This window comes from Xiphophorus couchianus, chromosome 10 (genome assembly GCF_001444195.1).
Source record: "Xiphophorus couchianus chromosome 10, X_couchianus-1.0, whole genome shotgun sequence".
In the NCBI taxonomy this organism is placed as follows: domain Eukaryota; kingdom Metazoa; phylum Chordata; class Actinopteri; order Cyprinodontiformes; family Poeciliidae; genus Xiphophorus; species Xiphophorus couchianus.
Genome location: NC_040237.1, coordinates 14,805,868 through 14,828,803, shown reverse-complemented (window position 1 = coordinate 14,828,803; position 22,936 = coordinate 14,805,868). Strand labels below are relative to the sequence as shown.

At 40.6% G+C, this 22,936-nt stretch overlaps 1 protein-coding gene across 4 annotated transcripts in view; it reads right to left on the bottom strand.

Annotated features, from left to right (window-relative positions):
- The window catches only part of LOC114152026 (myosin phosphatase Rho interacting protein), a 52,763-nt gene extending 29,827 nt beyond the window's left edge, over positions 1-22,936 (bottom strand). For 2 of the 4 annotated variants that reach the window (XM_028029642.1, XM_028029641.1), the window contains exons 1-7: positions 21,916-22,936; positions 12,020-12,097; positions 11,786-11,851; positions 2,868-3,019; positions 2,699-2,783; positions 2,439-2,610; positions 708-1,140 (exon numbers count right to left, since the gene is read on the bottom strand). In XM_028029642.1, coding sequence (XP_027885443.1) covers positions 708-1,140; positions 2,439-2,610; positions 2,699-2,783; positions 2,868-3,019; positions 11,786-11,851; positions 12,020-12,097; positions 21,916-22,038 — 1,109 coding nt within the window. In that variant the 5' untranslated portion in view covers positions 22,039-22,936. The remainder of the gene's footprint in view (positions 1-707; positions 1,141-2,438; positions 2,611-2,698; positions 2,784-2,867; positions 3,020-11,785; positions 11,852-12,019; positions 12,098-21,915) is intronic. The other 2 variants (XM_028029643.1, XM_028029645.1) reach the window with 2 other exon arrangements.

Genomic DNA, 22,936 nt, shown 5'->3' with positions numbered 1-22,936 from the left:
TTTTATGTTCAGCCAGTTAGAGCTGAATCACCTCATTCAATCAGCTGTTTCTAAGTCACATTGACTGAAACGTCATTGTATAAATTAAAGGGGTAGTATTATGTAAAATCAACTTCATTGATTCTTTCATGCATGTTTGAGAAATCCTTTAATCTCCTGTGGCAACCATTCAGCTGTGCAAAACATCTGGAGGGACCTAGCTCCGCCTTCCAGACACAGGTCCTCCTCAACTCCCCTCAGTTCCTTCAGACTAGCCAGCAGCAATTAGCAAACACCCGGTGGAACATGTGCTGAGCTCATTATACGAGCCACTTCTCAAAACATTGTACAAGCTACTTCTCAAAACACCAATGGTAAAAATTTTGTTAAAGCGTTAATAAAGAAGCGATGTTGTGAGACTTCCTGGAGGCGGAGTTTCAGAAAGAGCAGGAGTTTTTAAAGAGACAGAAGCCCAATTTGAAAGCGATAAATTACAAAGTCAATATTTTTTTCAAGTCATTCCTGAAATACACAGCATTTTTATAACTGAAGGCAACATAGTTACTTGATTGTAATATAAATGGTACTATTCCCTTAAAGACAGATTAATCAAGGAAACCCAACTATCACAAAGGACTGCAAAATCACCAGAAAGACATAATAATAATAATAAAACAGAATTTAATAAAATATAGAAAATTAGATCTTTAAATGAAAGAGTGACGGACCTTCTCTCGGGACTGAGGACGGCCTCTCTCTCCTGTCTGTCGGGGCTCCTGAATCGGCTCCTCTTCTCTGCTTTTCTGGCCTCGGCTTCCAGCCGCCGGGAGCGCGACGCGTCGTGGTGGCCGCCCCTGTGACCCGCCGTGTGGCTGTCGGTGCTGGTGACCGTGCTGCCGCTGGCATCTGAGTCCAGGGAGCTAACCGAGCCGCTGATGTGGGAGCCATTTGAGAGCAGGGAGCTGCCGGAGGGGAAAGGGTCGCTGGGCGCCGGAGACTGGCAACGCGGGACGCCTCCCAAGCTGGAGCAGGAGCCAGTCGGAGAGAGGGGGCCAATGGAGGGACGGGGGGCCGAGCCGCGCAGCGGCAGGCCGCTACGGTCCACTTCATCACCGTTCACCGACCCGGCGTCAGAGCCCTGACCCATAGGCACACAGTCACCTGGTGATGAAGGAGAGCAGAGACTGAGAAAGGCTATGATGAAGAGTTCACAGTGCCAACATGAGACATGTGTTTCAATAAAAACTCAAATTTACAAAGTTGTTTGGTCCTTTCTAGACCATTTTAAAGTTAAAATACAAACGTTTAGGTTTTAATGTACTGCTGATATTTCAGATGTACATGATTAAACAGTCATATGAAAAGGTGATGAACAGTTACAACCTTTAGTCAGTGGAACAGAAAATAAAATCTGAAAACACAAATTTTCTATCCACTAATTTCTCTCAAACGTAGAAACTGGGACAATTCCAGAGTTTCACAGATTGTTCTGAGACTTCAAAATTGCTCTGGTTTATAAAACTGATTCTAATTCAGTTAACTAAATATCAATTTATATTTAAATTTATATATATATTTATATATATCTCAGTGACGTGCAGTGAGGTTCATGGCTGGTGAGGCACTGACTTAATCAAAATCATAAGATCCCCTGCATGTTATTGTTTACATATAGAAATTTCGCGCATGCGGACAACATTGAAGGGCAAAATGACTACGTATACTTTCACATGCCATCCATAGCCGCGCTGCCATGGTAGAATAATTCCGTTAACCCAATGAAACTTGGAAATATAGATATTATTAATTTAGTGCTGTGCTGCACAGCAAAGGGAAATCCGTTGAAGTACAACTCAAACCACCTTTTTCTCGCTCTCTGTATTGGCCAAGCTACACGTAGAGTCGCTGCATGTAGCTTCACTTATTGACTTTATGGCTAGCTTGTTGCTACTCTGCAGTTGTGGAGTCACAATGTCTGAGATCATGAGCGCCCCCTGCCATGAGGCAAGAGAACTGCCTGTCTCACCTCGAATCTGTTCTCTGTCGTTTCTGATCGCTCCTCAGCACACGAATCACGTTACAACAAACACTGTACATTATATACATAAGCTAAATGATGGAAAATCTGTTTATAAATTGAATTATTTTTAACCATTTTATTGGCGACATACAGACAGGAGGAACATGTTTCCATAGAATGGCAGCCATAGCAGTTAGCGAGAGGTTGATCAATCCCAGGTGAGGCTCAGCTTGAGTATTTGAATGGGAAAATGCAAAAATTTAGCGATTTTGAAGAAAAAAATAATCATTATTTACATAAAAGTTACATAAGAAATAAGTCTTGACATAAAATTAAAAAAAATATTTTAAAAAGTCTCGACATAAAAAGAATACACAAATAAAAATAAAAAAAAAGCTTTGTTGACATAAAATTTTAATAACAGAAAACCCTAGATCACCTGCAGAGGGCAGCGGCGAGCCCAACGGCTGGTCGGCGCCTGCCCAGGCCGCTGCGCTCTCGGCCTCCCGCTGGTTCAGCTCTTCCTGCCAGATGATGGAGCTCGAGTCGGGAGACTTGTCAGCTTCGGGGATTCCTGAACCGGTCACGGCTACCTTGGCTGGACCCGGCTCCTGGACGACAACAAGCGCAGGGGAAAACAGTTTAAACCAGGAAACAGACTGTGACTCACTAACTGGTCACATTGTGTGAAAACTCTACCTGGGAGGTGGTGGGCTCTACTTTTCGTTTCTTTTTCTGGTTCTGTTTGTTAGTTCGGGGATAGACGATCAGCTGTTCACTCCACCTACAGGAAATCAAAGCGAAGTCACCAGATGCTTCCCGGTTACCATCCCAACAACTAAATGAGAAACCCAGCAGGAGACGATACCCGTTGATGATCTCTTTATTCTCCCCTCTGATGAAGTACTCCTGCTCAGGTGTGATGATGCACAGAGAGTTCTTCTGGCCCGTCTTGGGCTCTGCGTCGATGACGTCCGTGCAGAGGTTCATGTTCACTGTGCCCTGAGGCAGCGTGCTGGGCTGGAGGAGACACATCATGACACAGACGCCTTTAGAGACGCGTACAACAACATGGACGTCAGACGTAACGAGAGAAAGAGAAACAGATAAATGTGGGAACAATTGGAAAAGGGATGGTTCTGGTTTGTTTTCAAATGTCCATGTTTGGATGATGCACGGATATCTCTGCCGTCTTATTCCAAATTGTTTTAAACTGTTCGACATCTCTCTGCTGTAGAACATGTTCAGAGAAAATGGGGGGAAAGACACGATAAATTCTGCTAGACGATAAATTGGCCCAGAAATGATTGCAATAAACAATAATATTGTCATTTTGTGACCATAATAATAATAAAGGAATATAAATGCAAGTACACCCTTTCAAAGATAACTAAATTTGAATATCTAAAGAACATTTAACAGTGGACCTGGAAAACATTTTAAATATCCAAAATAAATTAGCAAAATAACCAAAGCTATAGTAATTTACATGAATTATGAAATCTGTTACCAAAGTTGTGTTTCAAAAATAATCATTCAGCTTTGACATAAAAAAAACAGGCAAAAGTGCAAAAAAAGAAAGAAAAAATGCAAATGAACTACTTTGTACTGGGTGTTAAATGTTTGTAGCATTTTTCAAAATGCCGGCTTTTCAACAATATTAAAGGGGAGCATATCTTTAACAATAATTATCATTCTAATTAATAAAGTGACTAATTGATTTATTGCTTATTGTGACTCAGGATTCCAGAGTAAAGTTGTTCTGTGTGTGAGAAGCATCAAAGCATTTACAGATAAAACGTTTAGCATCCGCTCAGATTCTCGCTGCTCTTTTATCAGTCTGATGTTAGACAGGTGCTGCTTCCAGCTCCTTTTAAGGCCACAGAGCAAAGATCCAGCTTTATTAAGATCAGAGCGCAAACCCCCAAGAGCTGCCAAATAAGGAAATCACAAAATGTCACGGTAAAAAGTGTTCAGACGCTGTGGAAGAATTTCCTCTATTAGAAAAGACTCCAGAGCGCGACCCAAATCACAAAGACAAAAATCCAAAAGAATAAACAAACTGGTGCAGCTTCTGACATCCAGAGACTATTCAAGGATAAAACAATCACATATTTAGAACAATCTGGTGCCGATTTATGAGGATAAATAAGAGACAGTTAGTGTTGTGTGTGGCTCCTTGCAGAACATAAAGAGCTACTTTAAACTGACCCTTTATGGAAAAACAATAGCTAAATTTATTAGTTGAAAGTTTAGACCAATCACAGGACGTTTTTCAGTCTCTAATTTGAGCCATTTCCAGTTTCTCTTTAAGAACCAAAGTTTGAAATCTATTTTTGTAGACTTCCTGCCATGAGCGGTTATTATTTTCTTAGATGAAGCGCTGAGGCGAAGTCACACTGTGTGCTGTGAAGGAAAGGTTGCTGTAAAAAGTATGTGTCTGTGTGTACTTGTATATAATACACTTCTACTGCGCTATACTAGTTAAGTTTAGAAGTATAGTGTGAATTAACTTTGGGTTAAGGTTAGGGACAGACAAGTAATTAGGCATAATAATAAATTTTGCCGGACGATGAATTGTCTAAAAAACATTACTGCGATAAACGATAGTATTGACATTTTGAGACCATTTTCAACTAATGTAATAATAATAAATAATAATAATAATAACGACGACTTAACGCAAGTATACATTACCCACACAAAGATTTTTTAAAAAGAACATTCAAAACCGGAAATGAAAAACATTTTAAACATCCAAAACAAACAATAATTAAAACAGATTATGAAGTCTGAAATCAAAATGGCATTTTCCCAAAATAATAATCACTGTGTTTAGATGGGGAAAACAGGAAAAAGTGGCAGGTAGTGCAAATGGTAAACTAGCTTCTTCATACTGGGTGTCAAATGCTTGCAGTGTCTCTCAAAATGCATTCTTATTTGTAATACTCTTCTTTAGGACACTGGTCATAAAAAGAAATGTGATTTGTATCACAAAATGCACAGGTAACCTAATTTGGTTAATTTTCAAATTAATTGATATTCATTAATATTTTCATTGAGAAAACAGTAAAAATAGCAATACTGACAATACGGACAGTTTTGTGGGTTTCACACATTATTAATTGTAATTTATCGGGGCAACGATTAATCAGAATTGTGTGAAATTTACCATGATAAATGATACAATAAATCCCCGCTGCTCCCTTGGACTGATAGAAGTACAGTGTGTGCATCTGTATCAACAAATGACTAAAAAGGAACCCATAAATTATTTCAAATTGGCCTTCTAGCAGAAACTAACAATGAATTTCATCTGAAAAATTGCGATTTGAAGTATCTGCTGGTTTTTTCCTTCTTCAACCTATTAAGGAAATGTATTGTATATTTATTGTATTATTATTGTAGCAGCAGTGGTGTCTCTGCTCAAGGTTGTACTGTATATATCCTTGCCTAATCCTGACAGCAAAATGATCTCCAAAAGTTTGCCGTCTGCAGCAAGGCCTCAAATTAAAACATTTCAAGGATTTCCTGTATTTAATGGAGACAAATTGGATGAAGCAAGCGCTGGGCTTCAGAAATGTCTACCGCCTGAGACGAAGCAGACTTTGCAATCTTAGTTGTTGCTGTGAGGTGGAGCCTGAATTCCTACAGTCCATCTGATCCCGGCTGACTGTCAGTTCAGGAGAAAATCGTTGCTTGGAAACAGCTCTCCGCTACTGGCACCAAAACAAAGGGAGACGCGTCGGCCAAGACGAGCGCTCAAACGCTAAATTGTTCGTCCTGGTTCTCATTTTCTCCGCAACTGGGCCAGTTCTATATCTTCCTGTTGTGTCTGCCATCCACAAGGGGGCTATTTATAACTCTGCAAGGAGATAATATCGAAGGAAAGAGCGTCCTCGCGGAGATCTCCGGGCCTTCCACTAGAGGCTTCGCTAAATAAAAATAACCACTAAAAAGACAGGAGACGACTAAATAATAAAGTTATTGAAGGAACAGTAAAACTCTTGTGGACAAAAAAAGAGTCTGAAACTAAGTGGAGTGCACCCACTCCATAAATGATATAAATCCTCCAGGAGGCTTTTACAGGCTGAGCTATAAGGGTGAAGTTTACCTCAGCAGGTTGTGGAGAGGAAACTGCTGTTTTCTAAGCAGCAGGATCCTCAAAACGGCTTCACCCATCAAAACAAAGGAGACAGAATCCAGCTGTGTCGATGACCAAGAGCCTTAAGAAAAAACAGCATCCGATGAGAATTATTCTCACTAGAGGCCGGTTGGTAGAACGGATGTTTAATTTTTAAGCTAAAATGTCCAAAAATAACACGATTTCATGATAAAAGAGAGAGGCAATAAATCACAGGGTTTCCCCTCAGTGTATTATAAGCCTGGTGGGCCACCAGGCTTTACTTGTGCCCTCACCAGGCTAAGCATTGCTTATTTATTTAAGTCTTTTAAAAATGTTTTCATTTTTTAAGACTTTATAGTTGGCGTTCAGGTATTAATCTTCTAATCTTTCAGTAATACATAACTATCAAGTGATATTTTCAAATTTCCTGTCAACTTTAAACATTTTTTAACTGAAAAACACGGCGGGCCGCTGGATGAAAGCCTGCCCTGGCGCCCCAACCACTGGGCTTAGCAAGTTTTCTGAGGAAAACCTTCAATCATTCAAATGGAAATTATTGAGATCATTTTTAATTTATTATGTGATTCATTTATTGCTTATTTTGACTTTACATGTCACACTGTTGCACTTCAGTTAGAATGATTCAGGGGTGGAATAATAGCTGGGAGGACTTAAAATTGTGTTTTTCAATCTTTAAATAAAAAAAACTTTTAAAGATAATTAGCTAAACAAATACAATAACGTTAGGTGGTCATGATTGGGGTTTTTACGAGTGTTTACAGACTTTGCTGGAATTCCTTGGAGATATGTTAAGGGAAAATATACAGGAACAAATATGCTGTTTTGATTTTGATGACGTTGTTATACATTAAAAAGTGAAAGTGTTTCTAGCTACACCTTTTTCGGTCCACACTTTAAGTCCTGGCATTGACAGGAATTAAAATATTTACTTCTGGGCCATTTTTGTCTTTTGCTTTTTTCATTTTGTTTTTGTTTTCAGCATTGTCAGTTTTCTTTTCCTTTATCGACTTGTGAATGGAAAGGTTAAAATGACCAAAAAACAAACAACAGAAAAAAACCTGCTGTAGATTAAAGACTTTCTCCTTTAGCCCGTCCTCAATGTCATTGACCGTTCCAGCCTAAAGCTTCAGGCCGGTCTCCGTCGGCCGTCATTTCATTCAGAAGCAAAGAGCTCGCTAAACCTCTGCTGTTGTGATATCAGGAGCGCTGTGGATCGCCATCCGCTCTGGCGGGCCGTTCGTGAGGAATGTCTGGGTCTGGGGCACAGCTGACGTTTCCTCTGTGGGTTTCAGGGGCTAACGCTCCCTTTCCCCGCCGCTCTCTGGTGCCGGGGCTGCGAGCGCGCTGCTGTTCACCAAATAAGGGCATAGCAGGAGGAATGCTGCTTTAGATGGAAGAGCATCTTTCCCTATTTTTGTGGTGAAAATACTTTAGTTATGTGGGGCAAGAGTTCCAAATAGACTGCTATTTTTCGCCTAATCGAGACGTCATTGCTCCATGGGTTCGGAGGGTTAAAGCATCAGTAGAGGACCGATTGATCCTTTCAAATACAATGAAGCTAATTCTGCTAATAATAAGGTGAAATATCTTATCAGTTATACCTGAAACAGCCAAGAGATGATTTCCTTTAAAGAAAATAAAACCACTGAACAACTTGGTAGCTTCCATGTTTCTTCCAGCAACAAGATGGAAATAAATGGTGCTTGTTAATATCGGCTGCAACAGAATAGCGACCTGTCCAGGGTGACCCCGCCTCTCGCCCAGCACATCAGCTGGAGATAGGCACCAGCACGTCCCGACCCCACTAGGGACAAGGGTGTTAGAAAATGAATGGATGGATGGATGGATGTTAATATCAGCCCAGTTTCACTTATATGATACTGACAGGTGATACTGATATTGATGCCAATATATCTAATGGAAAGCAATACTGTATTTATCAATGCTAGATTAAACCAGCGGCAGAAGAACAATGTTTGCATTTCTAATTTAAATCAAAGTCATTGAATCACCCTGAAATGTTTCTGTGTAGGTATTGTAACACCGCTCCACTTTAAATATTGCAATATTGATGGTCTGAAAATGGCTTCTACTGGGGAAGCACCGATATGAAAATTTGGGCCAATATCGGTACCTGATATTTAATCAATATTGCTGCCATAGCCGATAACTGACATTTACCAATATTATATTTAGTTCACGACCTGTTTGACACCTATATCTCATGACAGGGGGCGCTGTAGAACACTTTGGCCACCCACATTTTTGAGTCCATTAAAAATGTTTAATTTCACACGGGGGACAATTTTGGGTAAAGTTTTTTGAGTCTTTGAATACATTTAGGATCCCAAATTTGCAATTTTAGGCAAAAAAGAAAGAATAAGAAATTCTTTGAATACAACTGGCCTTCACAGAGCTCAGCTGCTTGGGCCTAATAAGACGGAAATAAATATCGGTTTAATTTATTGGACCAATACTGTTTTTTTTTTTTAAAAATGACTAATATTGGCTGTTACTGATGTTGGTGACAATATATCATGAATCCCTGGTTCCCATTTATCAGAACACTTTCTAGAGGTTGTTTTTAGCTTCTCAACTGCTTTTAATTCTAGATAGGAGCTTTGAAAAGTCAACCTGATGTAATCTGAGTAACAAAAAGATCCAGTCTGTCTGGATATGGCTTCTGTGGGACACTTCCATCTCAACCACACCTTTTGTGCCCTCCCCTAATAACTTGAGGTCGTTGGGTAAACATCAATGAGATCAGGAGCGTGAACAGGTTGGGGATTGACGCTTCAGAAAGGTTTAATCCTTGGGGTCTGGAGCACAAAGAGGCCATTTCCCTGACCCACATTTCCTGCCTTGGGGAGCAGATGAAAAGACCAACGGACAATGTGTTGGACAGTTTTGGAAATCGTCGTTACAATGAGAGGAAAACACAACTGCACACCAGCCTGGGTGTCACTGGAAACACATTACACAGTGGAAACGCGCACACGGTATTTTCCAAAGTTTCCTCCCATTGTCACCGTCATCTTTTGCAACAGAGAGAGAGAGTTGCAATACTAACTTTAAAGCAAAAATGATATGAGGCTACTGTCCCTTACAGACACAAATACGAAGCTAATGGCAGGCACACGGTATCTGTGTGTTTCTGGCAGGCTAGCTGGTAGTGTGTGGCCCCATGTAAGCAGACCTAATCTCCAGTCAGATCGGCCGGTATGGGTTTGGTCACCCATGTCGCATTCCTTCGGCGACACACACTAGCACTGCAAACAGAAGCTGACTTTCCTCTCAGAGTGTGTTCCTGCCATCGCCAGCGCTGCAGTGATTACAAGCCTTGACCTCAGCTACTGCTCTCACCAACATGTTTAACAAGTTTGAGGTGAAATTATTCCTATTCTGCAGCACCACTGAGGTTAACAAGCAGTTTCCACTGAGCTCGCACATTTCAAGCCCCTGCTGATGTGGCGGTATGTTTCTCTAAACTTTCTACGGTGGAGAGGCGCGGTTGTGTCGCCGCGCCGCCAGCCGAAATATCGGCTTTATCCGAGTGATTGGAAACGAGACAGCTGAGTTGGGTAAGAGTCTCATTAAGCCTACGGTGCTTCCAGCAGCCGCGCTGTGTTTTGTCCAGGGCACAAACACGTACCAATCAGCTACATGCATCCTCCACAGAGTCGACCAAACACATCTTCTGCTAAAAACAAAACAAAAAAGGGAATAAGAACTGAAGGCGAACAACTGTGAATGGAGCTGGAAAGCATTGTTATGAGTCCAAAAATTCCCCACACTGTGTTTATTTAAAGCGGGCCACCCTGGTACTCCGTCAGCCACCCAAATATACTTGGCAAGATGTTCACACATTCATCTCGTAATCTTTTTAACAATTCTAAACAGAGGAATCTATTATACTGCTGCCAAGGAGAACCGGACACTTTTTCACAACCTTTTTTGCGTGCTGCATTTGTTTTGCTGCTCTGATTTCTCTCAGAAACGATGCTAAAGACTTTCTTTTGCAAGGTTAAAAACAGTTAATATCCTCCAAGCAGTAGATAAATCTCCAGGGACTTTCATTTGGGCCGAATCTATATGAGGCAACAGATAGTAAGACAGGAGCCAAACTCAAAATGATCAGTGTAAAACAACAGCAAAAAGAGTCGGGACTTTAACATGTTAATTTTTATGAATTATTTACATAGATTTTTTAGCTGTGTTAAAAATTTTGACAACATTTTTTACATACACAGGTTCTGGGCGAACACTTAGTGTTCGCGTGTTTCTGGTACATCTGTAAATCTGTCGCACAAGTGAGAACTGCAAACGACAGCGTTGGATGACAAAACCGCTTTTCTTGGTACACTGCTGGTTAATTTTTGTTTCAACAAACAATCTAATCTGGCAAAGACTATTGCTGTGTTCAAGTTATGCTGAAAGGAGTTAGCCTATCAACGAAGCAAATCTAGCTTAAAATAACATCTCAGTGCTAAACATGTCGCAGCAGCCCAGATGTCCACAAGTTATTCAATAATTTAACAACAAAAAAGCTTTTTGACTGAAAAAGTTGCTTATTTAGTCGGCATAGTTTGATTAAATTATATTTAGACTACAAATAACTCGATTAAAAATTCCCACCGCTAATTTTAACACTCTGCTCTAACAGTGTAACAAGCTATTATTAAATGCTTAATTATCCTAACTGCTTCGGTAACAGATGTGTTGTTCATTGTTCCACTACTAGAGCTTTAAAACCGCACTACGTTCAAGAGTAATGAGATGTGAGCCTTTAATTTCCACACTCTGACTGTAAGTGGTTTATACAGCTTCATATAGTAAAAAAAAGGAAAGAAAAAGAGACATTTCTTCTATTTGAAAGAAAGGTGGAAAAATGTGCTTTCGGCTAACTAGCTGTGTAAGTAACAAGTGGGGGAGGGTCAGTCTTCCACTTTGTCTTAATTCGTTTGAAACGTGAAAATGTAAACGTGAGCAAAAACTAAGCAAATAATGAAACAAAAATCCTTTAAATAATCAACCAGTGGTTACAGAAGTTTTTTTTGTTGTTGCCCATTTTTTAAAAACACAGAGTCCAAGTTGTTGGATGGTTTTAAAATGTTTGTCAGTACGGTATGAAGAAACTGACATACAGGTTAAAACTATAAGAATCACAAAAGGACAGAAATTAGACAATTTATAAAGAAAAATAGATGTAAATATCTTTTTACTGGGCAAGTGGTTGAATGTGCTGTATGTCTGCTGTGTTCAAACAATGTAAAATCAAAGAATAATTTACTAAAAAAAAGTAAAATAAAAAATGTCTCTCAGTATGATAGTGTTTGGAAAGCTGATTCAAATGATATAAAAAAAATTTAAGTCCAAGCATCTACAACAGTCATGAGATATACTGTATATTCAATGTATTAAATAAATACTTGCAATCGATTAGTCAAAGACAGAAAAACATTCAACGAGCTTTAGGATTCAGCATTTCTATTTTTTCTGATGTCTTGAAATATGAGTTAAAAGAAAAAAAAAACTTCATTCAGTCCACTTTGAGATCATCACAGTAGAGAATCAACAACCCAAAGCTTGAGCCAGCTTGATGCTTTAACAAACCCAAAGTGGGAGGAGTTTTCACTCACCGACTCGTCCAAGGCGAAGCGCAGGCAGCCATGTTCGTACAGCACGAAGAATCTCCGCTGCCATTTCTGAAAGCACAACACACATTTTTTCAGAGACCCATTGTTCTCCGTCCGTGAAGCAAAAGAAAACAACATCCTAAAGCATTTGCTCTCATTTCTTAATTTCAGATTGTGAGGAACTCAACCACAGAGCTGAAGAAACGTCTGCAGAGGAGTGTGTGCAAGCGTACTCACCCGGGATCTTTGCATCGGATTGTCGAAGTCCGTTCCCTCGGGAGCCAAGCACAGCCATCCAGCATAAATAGGCTTTGCCTGTTTAAAAAAAAAACAAAAAAAAAAACAGGGAAAGAAGGAAAGAACAGTAATTTAGATAATTATTAAAGCTGAGGCAGAGTGCGAGCTTTGGGGAGGCAGAGTAAGAAAGACTGGTTGAATTTAATTGAAGGGACGCCTTTAGGATCCAGATGTTCCTCTGTTGCTATGGTGCATGCATTCGCACACAACCAGTTTCTAAACATCTGGTGAAATGAAAAAAACTTTTTAAAAAAGCTGAAAACTCTGTGATTATGTAGAACATAGACTGTTATCAATTAATCACATTTTTTAATATTTATTTTTTGGAAAATCTGGATTTTGTTTTCCACCAATGCACTCCATGGTTTTCCATAGTTCAGAGTGATGTCATGTTCGGGGCAGCCATCTTGTTTGACAAGAGTGTTTTGCAGCTTCTATTTATTTGGTCTTTGAATTCAAGTCGTCTCCACGACGAAATATAAACAGTCAGCCAATGACTTCATTTTCAAACAATTAAAGTCGTTACAAGAATGCAGTCGACGTAATACGACAATAAATGAAGGGAGGATTGAAATAAAAGACACTTTTTGGAAATGTTTTCTGTCATTTGTAATTTATTCTTCAGAAAAAAAAGAAATCAATCAAAATCAATTAAAATAGGAATTCAGATCTGGTATGAAACAATTAGCCATACCACCCGGCCCTAGTGGTTTTCCTGTCCCATTTTTCCCTGATACTCCTAAATAAATAAATTTGTGTGCAATATAGTTTCAACAGCGTTTACTCTAAACCCCCCCCAAATGAACAAAAACAATAATGGGGGCCATGCACGGCTGACGTGAGAGAATCCGTTGACATGACGGCCATTACTCCTCAAACTTAGATTTATCAAAGGGTGGCAAGAAGAAAGCAAGAGTGAACCTTTAGACCAACATAAAAACGCTGCGGGTGGTGGAAAACTAACGCCCCATCCCCACAGTGAAGCATGCTTGTGTTAGCATCATGCTGCGTGGATACTTTTCTTCAACAAGCACAGGGAAGCGGATCAGAGATGATGGGAAGACGGATGGAGCTAAACGCAAGACTAATTCTAGATGAAAACCTGTCAGAGGTTCACTTCCTGGTGAGAACATTGACCTTATAAGGTTGGTTTAGACCAGTGGTACTCAAAGATTTTTTTTCTGTCCCCCCATGGATTACAACAAAATCTCTCCGTCCCCCCAGAAAAAGAGAAAAAAAAAACTGGGCACACACATCGTTCAACCAGATAAAAATCTAGACACATATTTTGTTTTCAAACTGCACTGAAGTTTATTTCACACTTCAGGTTGCAACAAAACAAACTACAAACCATCTTTACCGTGAAACACTTTTGTGTAACTGTTGTTTTTTTTTCATTCATCCATACCACTTCCCGCACCCCCCCTGCAATGGCCCTGCCACTGAGGTGTGGTGCAGCAGAGGCACATCTAAAAGTTGCAGGACTCCGGCCCTGGAGGACTGGAGTTTGACACCCCTGAACGAGGTAATGTTGTTGATGTGAGTGATGTGAGCTAGCCTCACAGCCAGCTAACCTTTCCTTAGCTGGCTGTGAGAGGTTGAACAGATAAAGTCTTTCCACTGCCTACATCACCCAGAATTCTGTGCGGTTCTGAATCAAAGTCCAGTGAAATTAGTTAATCATTTGTCCTATCTATTGATATTGATTGTGTGTCTATCGTGATGTATTTTGTTATTGACTCATTTTCCACATACTCGTGTTTTAATGGCCTAGTCAAAGCCTATAGACCTAAACTCAACTGAGAATCTATAGCCAGACTTAAACTGACGTCCACTAAGTCAAATCTGAGCTACATTTGCAAATAAAATGTTTGCAGCTACAAAGTAGATGAACACACACAAAAAAAATCCATCTGTTTTCTTCCTTTTCACAATTGTGCAATGCTTTGTGTTGGTCTATCACATAAAATCCCAATAAAAACACACAGAATTACAGAGAGACTCAAACGCATGTTTTCTCCCATAGTGGGGGTTTACCAGATAACCATTAGCAGGCTTGCTCTCATGTTAGTGCTAACTCGCTACAAGCCCAACCCAGATGAACCAGCTGGAAGGCAACAAGACGCAATTTGAAGTCTGGGATTTCTGCTGCTGGCCGCTTTGTTGTTCCGTGTCACTGCATGCCTGCAGTAAATTCATACGTACCAGGTTCAACTTGTAGCAGCGTGTCTATTAAGGAACACTTAATGAGCTAACTCATAAAAAAAAAAGAAGAAGAGGGTATTTTGGAGAGACGGCATGCTGTGAAGCTCATAAATCAAAGGAGGTTGGGAGCACTACAAAGCATGATAAACTATCTCAACCTTTCCCTGATGTCATGAAGCCTGAGGAGATTATTTGGAGGTGTGTGTGTGTGTGTGTGTGTGTTTGTCGGGGGGAGGAGGAATTAGTAAGCAGCTGGCTCCAGAAAGAAGGAGGAATCAGCAGTAAACACTAAAGCGGTGTTTCTCTTGTGGCTCAAACCAGATCCACTCCATTTCGATCACCTGACCCCTCCGGGACGCCGAGTGTGTGCGCGGCGTAAACAGAAAGCAGAGGCTTGGTAACGTTATCATGAGATAAACACAAGATAGGGTGTCAAATGCCATAGAGCTGAACAATAAGATATAATCAGTCCGCGAACATAGTTGAGGCATTTGCTGTCCAAAAGCTGAAATGGGCCCTATGAGGGACATCCTCACCGAGAGACACTTACAGCTACAGCCTTGAAATAAAAACACAACTCATGTCTGCCTCTTATCCATGATGTTTCTGATGCAAAATTATTTATTTGAAGGTAAAAAAAGAAGATGGAAGTAGGTACGAATGGGCTAATCACTGATAGTAGACCACACAACAGGTATCAGAAGCAGCGTCTCATCGTGGACTCAGACACGGCTGGGAGAACTTCCTTCCACCAACAAATATACTAGAATCAGTAACACTGCAATAATCACATGTATTCAATTTATATTCAATTTTCTTTTTTTAAACAGAGCTTCTAAAATCCAAATGTGTTCTCATCAACATTTTTGGTATTTTGGTGCATCATTCACACCAGCCCTGTTTAGTCCGCTTTAATTAAACTCTAGCTTGTTTGCCTAGAAAGTCCGATTCATTTGAGGAGGTGTGAATGATCAATTGAACTCTAGTCCACCTACAAACCTAAGCCTAGATTCAGTTGGGGTGAACTCTGGTGCGGTTTAAATGCATGTGTGAAATCCAAGCACGAAACGGACTATTGCACAGGGCATTCTGGGTAAGTACAACCAAAACAATTGTGCACATTTAGCGCTAACAGAAGAAATGGCTCTTGGTCTTTTACTAAAGATAAAAGACAAATCCTACAGTGGCTAAAATCTGACGCTACTCCATTTTTGCTTACATTTTGAGAAGAAGGAATTTCCGTTCATGTCTTTTTCTGAGGTTTAGTGTTGTTTCCTTCAGTGGTTCATGGTTCAGCGCCACAACAGGTGAGGCGGTAAACATGTTTTTAAAAGGTTTTGGTTCTTTTGACAGTGCAGTGTGGAAACGAGCCACACCAGCTGGAAATGGAACAAATGTTTCACCTTAGGTCCCCGGATCATCAGGTATATAAATAAATTTTAAAAACTCCCTCAATTTATTTCTTAGGAGAACTTCAAGAACCCCGACTTCTATATTTTGTAATCACCAAAAACACGCAGGACAGTAGGTCCTACAGAGGATTGAAAACCTCTCATCAAGATAATGACACAGGAAATAAAGTCTGGAAATCCAAACTTTTCTTTTTCATACTTATCTAGACTTAGGAAACACTTCAATCTAATCCCATACTTTTCCAGATTGCATAGGAGCCCTGGTAAGAGCTCACCCTGCATTTGGTTTCTACAAAAACTCCATTGGCGAGGAAGCGGAGCATCACAAGAAGTATGTTGCAGAAACAAGAATTTATGTAATAATTTGTAAATGTGTTTTATTTTTGCATCAGCTGGATGCCAAAAATGGTTGCCAGTAAGCACATTCCCAGACTTTCAGTAATAAACGAGAAAGAACAGAACACATTCAGTTGTTGACAAACTCTTTCAGCTGTTGGATGACTACTACATAACTACTGTCTTTTTAAAACACCAAAAGTATTTCCAGAGGAGACCTTCAATCACTGTAATAACTATGGAGGAGCTATGCCAGTCTGAACATACTCCCACTTCAGCCTGCACAGGGGAATGTGACGGCTCTTACTGATGAAAGAGAAATCACAGAGACGAGCGCAGCAAATGCTTAACTTGGTTACCAGGTTTGCATGCGTTTCAGTTGAGAGGCTGAGTGCCTGCTGAGGAACTCACCGAATGCACAAATGGACACAGCAGTTCTTTATGTGGCCAAAAGAACTACAACAGTCTTTAATTCACTTATGAAATATGATTAGTCAACAATGCAATAGATCAGAAGTAGTGGTGGGCAAGCTTCTGCTAATTTGCTAACAGCAGAGCAATTTTTTTTTAGTGCTTTAGCTAACTTTAAAAACATTTAGTGCACTTAGCTAAATTCTAAAGCACTAACTTAGGCTGTGTTTACACTGCCTGAAGTGACCCAATTCCGATTTTTTTTTTTTTACATACTGCGACTTGTATATGATATTTTCATGATAGTCTGAACAACACAGGTCAGATTCTTTGCGAATGCGACACAGGCCACTTGGGTATCCAATTCAAATGTGACTTAACATCCAGGTCGCATTATCCGAACTGAACGTCACAGATACTCGACAAACCTCACTGTTCTGCATCCCGATAAGAGCAAGCGGGAAGAAAATCAACAACCATGGTGGACTATAATGAGGATTAAGTTGTTAATATGCTGGCTCCAGTCGGACAACAACTTCAAATATGTAAGCTATGCTCCACCGTTAGCCTCCATGTTTACTTCAGTAAATCCAGAAAATCTTTGAGAACCACTAGATTATGTGAATATATACAGCTCTACCAAAGTAACTTTTAAATTAATGCAACAGATAATGACATAACTGGTTATTTATTTCCAAGATTAAAGGAACAAAGAATCACTCATTCAGTCCTGTGTTGAGTGTTGTCTAGCAGTTAATGCCATTATGGATATAATATGTATCTTAACAAAAACATAATAGGTTTCGTTTTGCAAAAACTATGTATATTTATGCAAAAATTATATTTTTAGGAATATTTTTTTATAAATTTACATTTCAAATGTCTTTCTTGAGAGTAAAGAACAACCAAAGTCAACTTCCTTGTATGTGTGCACAAATTTGGCCAATAAAGCTGATTCTGATGAGAAGCTAAGAAGTTACTTCTGTCCAACAAAAACAGCAAGGACAGACTGAATGTCTTTGGGAAAAGACCGCAGGAGACTGGTGCAAAGTTATTTCTCTAATGAATCCTCCTCCTCTCCATTTCTTTTCTCTGGACAGGAAATTGTGAGAGCTAGCACTAGCTCTGATTAAACTGCCCCCATTTCTGGATTTCTAAGGTTTGTGCTGAAGTGCTTGAAAATGTGTATTTCCAAGGTGAACCTCAATAATCTGGATTACTCTGATTTTATGAAAGAACCATTACCTAAAAGAAGTGCTCTGTGCAAAAATCACCTTACAGAAACTGAATACACTTCATTCCATTTCCTAATACGAGGAGTCACATTAGATGTTCTCACCATGACTTAATGTCTGAATCTCGAGGAAGAAAAACGGCCGGTTAATGAGCCACAAATTAAAGAGCAGCTGCCCAATTTTATCTCTACTTCTGAGGAGAAGGAGAACAGACAAGCAGACGCAACGTTCATATGGGCTTGTTAATTGATACAGCTGTGGAGAACCTTTTGTTGTGGAGCTGCAGAATTGTCTTCATGAGAAATGACTCATCTCTTTCACTTCCTCCGGGTTTGTATTGTGATGGTTGCTGCCTAAAAGGACCGATTTCGCGGCACCGTTTTCCAAGAGTTTCACACTTTCTTTAGCTTATTTGTGCCGCAATATGGTCTTACAAAAAAGTTGATATTCTTTCACATAACCTTCCCATTACTTCTCTTTTTCTCATTAAGTTGAAGACCCTGCATCATCATCCTGCTTCTGGCCTTTGGTTTATGTCTCCTACATGATGATTTGCTCTTACTACTGTGACAATAAAGATTTTCATTATTTATTATTATTATGTGGAAAGCAACTGTGAGCACAACTCCTGTACAAGAACTTAAGAGGATTGGGTTTATTCCTGGCATTAGTTAACTAGCAGGGGATGTAAAATGATCAACTTGCTGTTTCACAAATTGAAACAGGAAGTTAAATTTAAGGGAGCCTGAGGATCTTGGTCAAAATTCAGCCAAGTTGCTGTGACATGAAGGTGTTTGGTTGGCTTTATGTGATATTTTGCGAATGATGACTGAATCTGCCTTGATAGCTGCGATCAGAGCTTCCTGGAGGGATTGCCCTTTCATCATAAGTAAGCAATCTAAAGCTGGTGATCTTGGTTGACTGTGGTGTGGATCCGAGAGAAGAAAGTTGATTCACACAAAGGGAACCCAAGCTTACCCATGATCCAAGAACCTCCATCATGATCACACTGATCCTTAAAAAACAAAAAGCTCCCTCACTTGCAAACTTCACCTGTTCCTGAATACAAGTTGTTTTTAGGCTTTTACAAAAAGTCAACATATTCCAGACAATTCCTCTTGGTTTTGGCAAGTGAAACTGGTTTTATTTTTTCAGAATGCAGAGGATTCCTGCGTTATTTAATTGGATTGGTGAGAACAACTCAACTGCCTACTAAGCATAAAAACCCCCTTTAAACTATCTGTCTAATAAAGCATTGGATCCAGTTTGGCTTGGAGGCGTGAACTCTGCTTGACCCTTGAAGGTGCGCCATGGTATCTGGCACTAAGATGCCAGTGCTTACATTACCCCATTTGCCCTGCTTCTAACCCATACAGAACATCCTGCCCACTGATAGGTGCCAAGATAAAAAATTTAAAAAAAATTATTTTGGACGTTTCCAGTAAGGAGTCATAATAATGCCTGATTAGTATAAGCGATTTTAAAGCTTCTAAAAACACGTAGGAATGAACAAACTGTGTAAGATTATTGGCATAAATGAAACAGAAAGCCTCATTTCCACTCAACCGTTTATATGATTACGGGGAAGTGAACTGGAACGGTGGGATTAAGCAGCCGATGGAAAACGATCCTGCTCCCCCCCCCGACTTCCCGTCTTTCCTGCTCCCACTCGTCCATCCCCGTCGTTTCTCCGTTTCTCCCACGTTTGCGTTAACCTCGGCCTTCCGGCGTTCTAGAACACTGTCCTTCCTCCGGTCTTCTCTGCCGGACGGACGGTGGGATTTACCCCCCACACGTCCCCCTCATCCCCCAACGGACCCGATCTCCCAATACAGTGGGAACAAACGATTTGTGTGACAGAGAGAAAACCCGTGGCAACAGACGGAGAGGGGTGTGGAGGGGGATAAAACTCCTTGTGGAGCACACTGTCTGTAATAAAGGAAATTCTCTCAGGCAGCAGGAGCCGCCCCTCCCCCTCCTCTTCCTCAACCCACCTTTTATTCTCCTGCCGAACAGAGAAAGGCTGTTTCTGCCGGTCCCTGTCCTCCTCTTTTGCGCAACTTTCCTCTCCGTTTCAAAGCAAACTCTGTGGCTCTGATTCACTCACATTTAATTTAGGACTCAAATTCACTTAGCTAAATCACCTATTCATGATGCCTTAACTGCATTAGGGAGATCTAGAGGAGCTTTCTTTCACCAGGGGTTGTCGGGTTCATCTCTTCTGAACACTGGGGATGTTTTTTTTTGTTTGTTTCTTTACAAATTCCCTACGCCTCACCTTCGATCTGTTCAGCAAGGTTCTGAAGCCGCATCCTGCTTACACGGTGTTACGTAACCATGCCGCTAACTGGTTTGAAGTTTGTCCAGATGGAAGGCACACAGAAACTTCCTTGTGCGGCGGCGGCGGCGGCTCCCCGCAGACTGCTGGGATTGGTGGCAATCTGGGAGCGTTTTCAGAAAAATCCTGGCAACGTTGACGGAGGGAGGAACAAGCTCCTTCGCAGGAGATGCCGTTGTCCAGGGTCGAAGGGGGATTAGAGGAAGTGATGCAACTGTAAGCCCCTCCGTCCGGACTGCGGCGTTCGAGGGGTTAAGAAGATGTGCAAGTTCCAATAGCAGGATGCTGACGCTGGCGTTTGATTTTTTTTTAACGCCGTGTTCAGGGGCCCATCTGGGATCGATTACAGGATATATCACAGAGTAAACCAATGATCTGAGAGAGGAACACACATCACAGATGAACAGTCTTACCTCCCAACAAACCAAACAGCTTCAGGTCGCACAATCTGTCAAGGAAAGCTGATTGGTTGCAGTGAACAAGGGGGGGAAAAGTTGTTTTTAAAAAAAAAAAAACTTTTGCCTAAATAAACACTTACCCCAAACACTAGCCTCATTACCACACAGAGAACACTCTGAAGCACGCTGATTGCATCACACACACAAAGTCGATTGCCTGTAATGACATCCTGTTGATGAATTCAACCTTCACATCCAGCCGATCAACACTTCTTCTGTTTACCTTTTCTTAAAGTTACAAGGGTGTAGCTGTCCAGTCCACTTTACTTCTTAAAACCTCTGGACTGCTCACACAACATGGACAACTGGAGCTTGAGTAAAAACTGTATTCTAGGGACTTTAAGGAATAAAAACATCACATCTAGTTCAGAAGTCTAACATTTCCATAGGGAAACATATAGAGATTGAAAGGGAAAACGACTATGCAAACCCACACACTCGCATTCAAGGAGAATTTAGAGAGAACAACTAAACTAACCGTGATGTTTTCAGGCTGTGGGAGAAAGCTGGAGTATGCAGAGAGATCTAAAATGTTAGATATCAAATCTGGTTTGCATAATTTTTTTAAACAAAACTTGTGATTTGTGAAACATTTGGTTTGTTCTGATGAAAAAAGGAACAGTAACACTGCCAAGAGATGCACAGCTAAAACTGAAAATTGGTTGGTTGCTGGATTTGTCTGTTATCATTGGTTGTAAACTAAAAAAACCAAGCCTTTTTTCCAGTCAGTCAATGCATCACCCAATGCCCAAAGTACTATCACGTTTTTTGCAGACATAACACTCTTCAGAGTAGTAGTGATAACAATGTGAAGAAGACTCAGTTATCCGCTAATATTATATATATTTATATATATAATTGTAAATTTCTAACAAGTAGAAAGTTTTTTCCCATTTGGTAACAAAAACAAGGCATGACTGCTCAATCTCTCACAAAGTGTGACTCCATCTTCACTCAACATAATGAAGGATTACTCATGTCAGAAACGATTCAGAAAAATATTTTGAGTGGAGTTCTTTTGTCTTTTTATAGAACGGCTCTTCAAAATCAGGAAATCTAAAGCTTAGCTAAAACAAATACGGATGCGCTTCAAAAAAAATTTCCCTTTGTGTTTTTTTCCATTAATCATAGTTTCATGTGAACTCTGTAATTATTGTAAAAAAGAGAAAACACTTCAGTTCAGGTTTGTCTTGTCAAACACGTGGGATTCCCAGCATATCTGCCCCGATGGTAAAAGTGGCTAAAATACCGAAAATCACTAAAATCGCATTTTTTGTGCGTTTTCGCGAATACCTGCGTTTTTAAAATATTCTGTACTGACTGTAGAGTAACTCAGTCGAGGTTTTTTTTTTTCCTTTTGGGATTTTATACCTTGAACTAGTAACTCCATAAAAATAAAAATAAACCTCTAAAATGCTGAATTGGGTTTTAACTGGCTTACCTGGGTCAGGTCCTGGTCGGTCAGCAGATGCAGCTCCCTCGGTTTGAAGCAGTTCTGACATTTACTTTTATTGAAGAAGTTCGCTTGGAATTTCCTACAGCTGTTTTCCTTCGCGGTAGACATTATATTTTAACACTTATCGAAAAAAAAATAAAATAAAATAAAAAACGAACTGGGGTTAGCTTAATTTCCCAAAGACCTTGAAGTTGTGATCCCGCTGTTCTCCTGTGTGTCCCACTCCCCCCTATCCCGAGTTGGAATAAGCTCCAGCGCTCCGGCGCATTTTCAGGTAACAAACGCAGTTTCTGGACTTCAGCATCCGCAACAAACGTTTCCTTTTCGCCGCTTAAACTGCATCCAGTTGCTGCTTTCCGCAAAAATAAACAGCTGCCATCAAGCCAGCTTTCCCAGCAACCCAGCTCAGTGATGAACGCTTTCCAGTCCCTGGCCTGCAACCACAAAGAGAAGAGGGGAGAAGGAGGCTAATATCCTGTTAGCTTCCCAGTGGATCTCGAGCTTAATAGCGGGATGGCGAAAACCACGATAGCGGGCATTTGCGCAACTGCTGCCCGTGAAACTGCAGGCGGGCAGAGTCCATTCAGCAAACCGGCGTTCCGTGAGCTCCAAACCCCAAAGGACGGCTTATAGTCAGGCAGAAAACTCCAAACCCATCCGCAGCAGTCGCTCCATGCGAAGTTCATCCAGTGCTCCTTAGCCCCCGGTTAGCGGCGGAGGCTAGCAAGCTGATACAACGCTATTGAAATACTCTCCGGGTTCGCTTCTTCTTCAACTTTACTTTTTTTTTTAATAACACCGAGGGTTTGAAGTTCCAAATGTTAAAATGTTTTCCTCTCGGGTAAAAACACTGCAGGCGGACAAACCACTTCTTAGCCAGTCATAATGGAGAAAAACGAGTATTTAAAGGTTCGGTTCCATAACTAGCCTCCTTGTAGCAGCAGCGGGTTTATTTTCTTCTTTCCCAGTGGAGCGAGGAGGAGAGGAGAGGTGAACGCAACACACG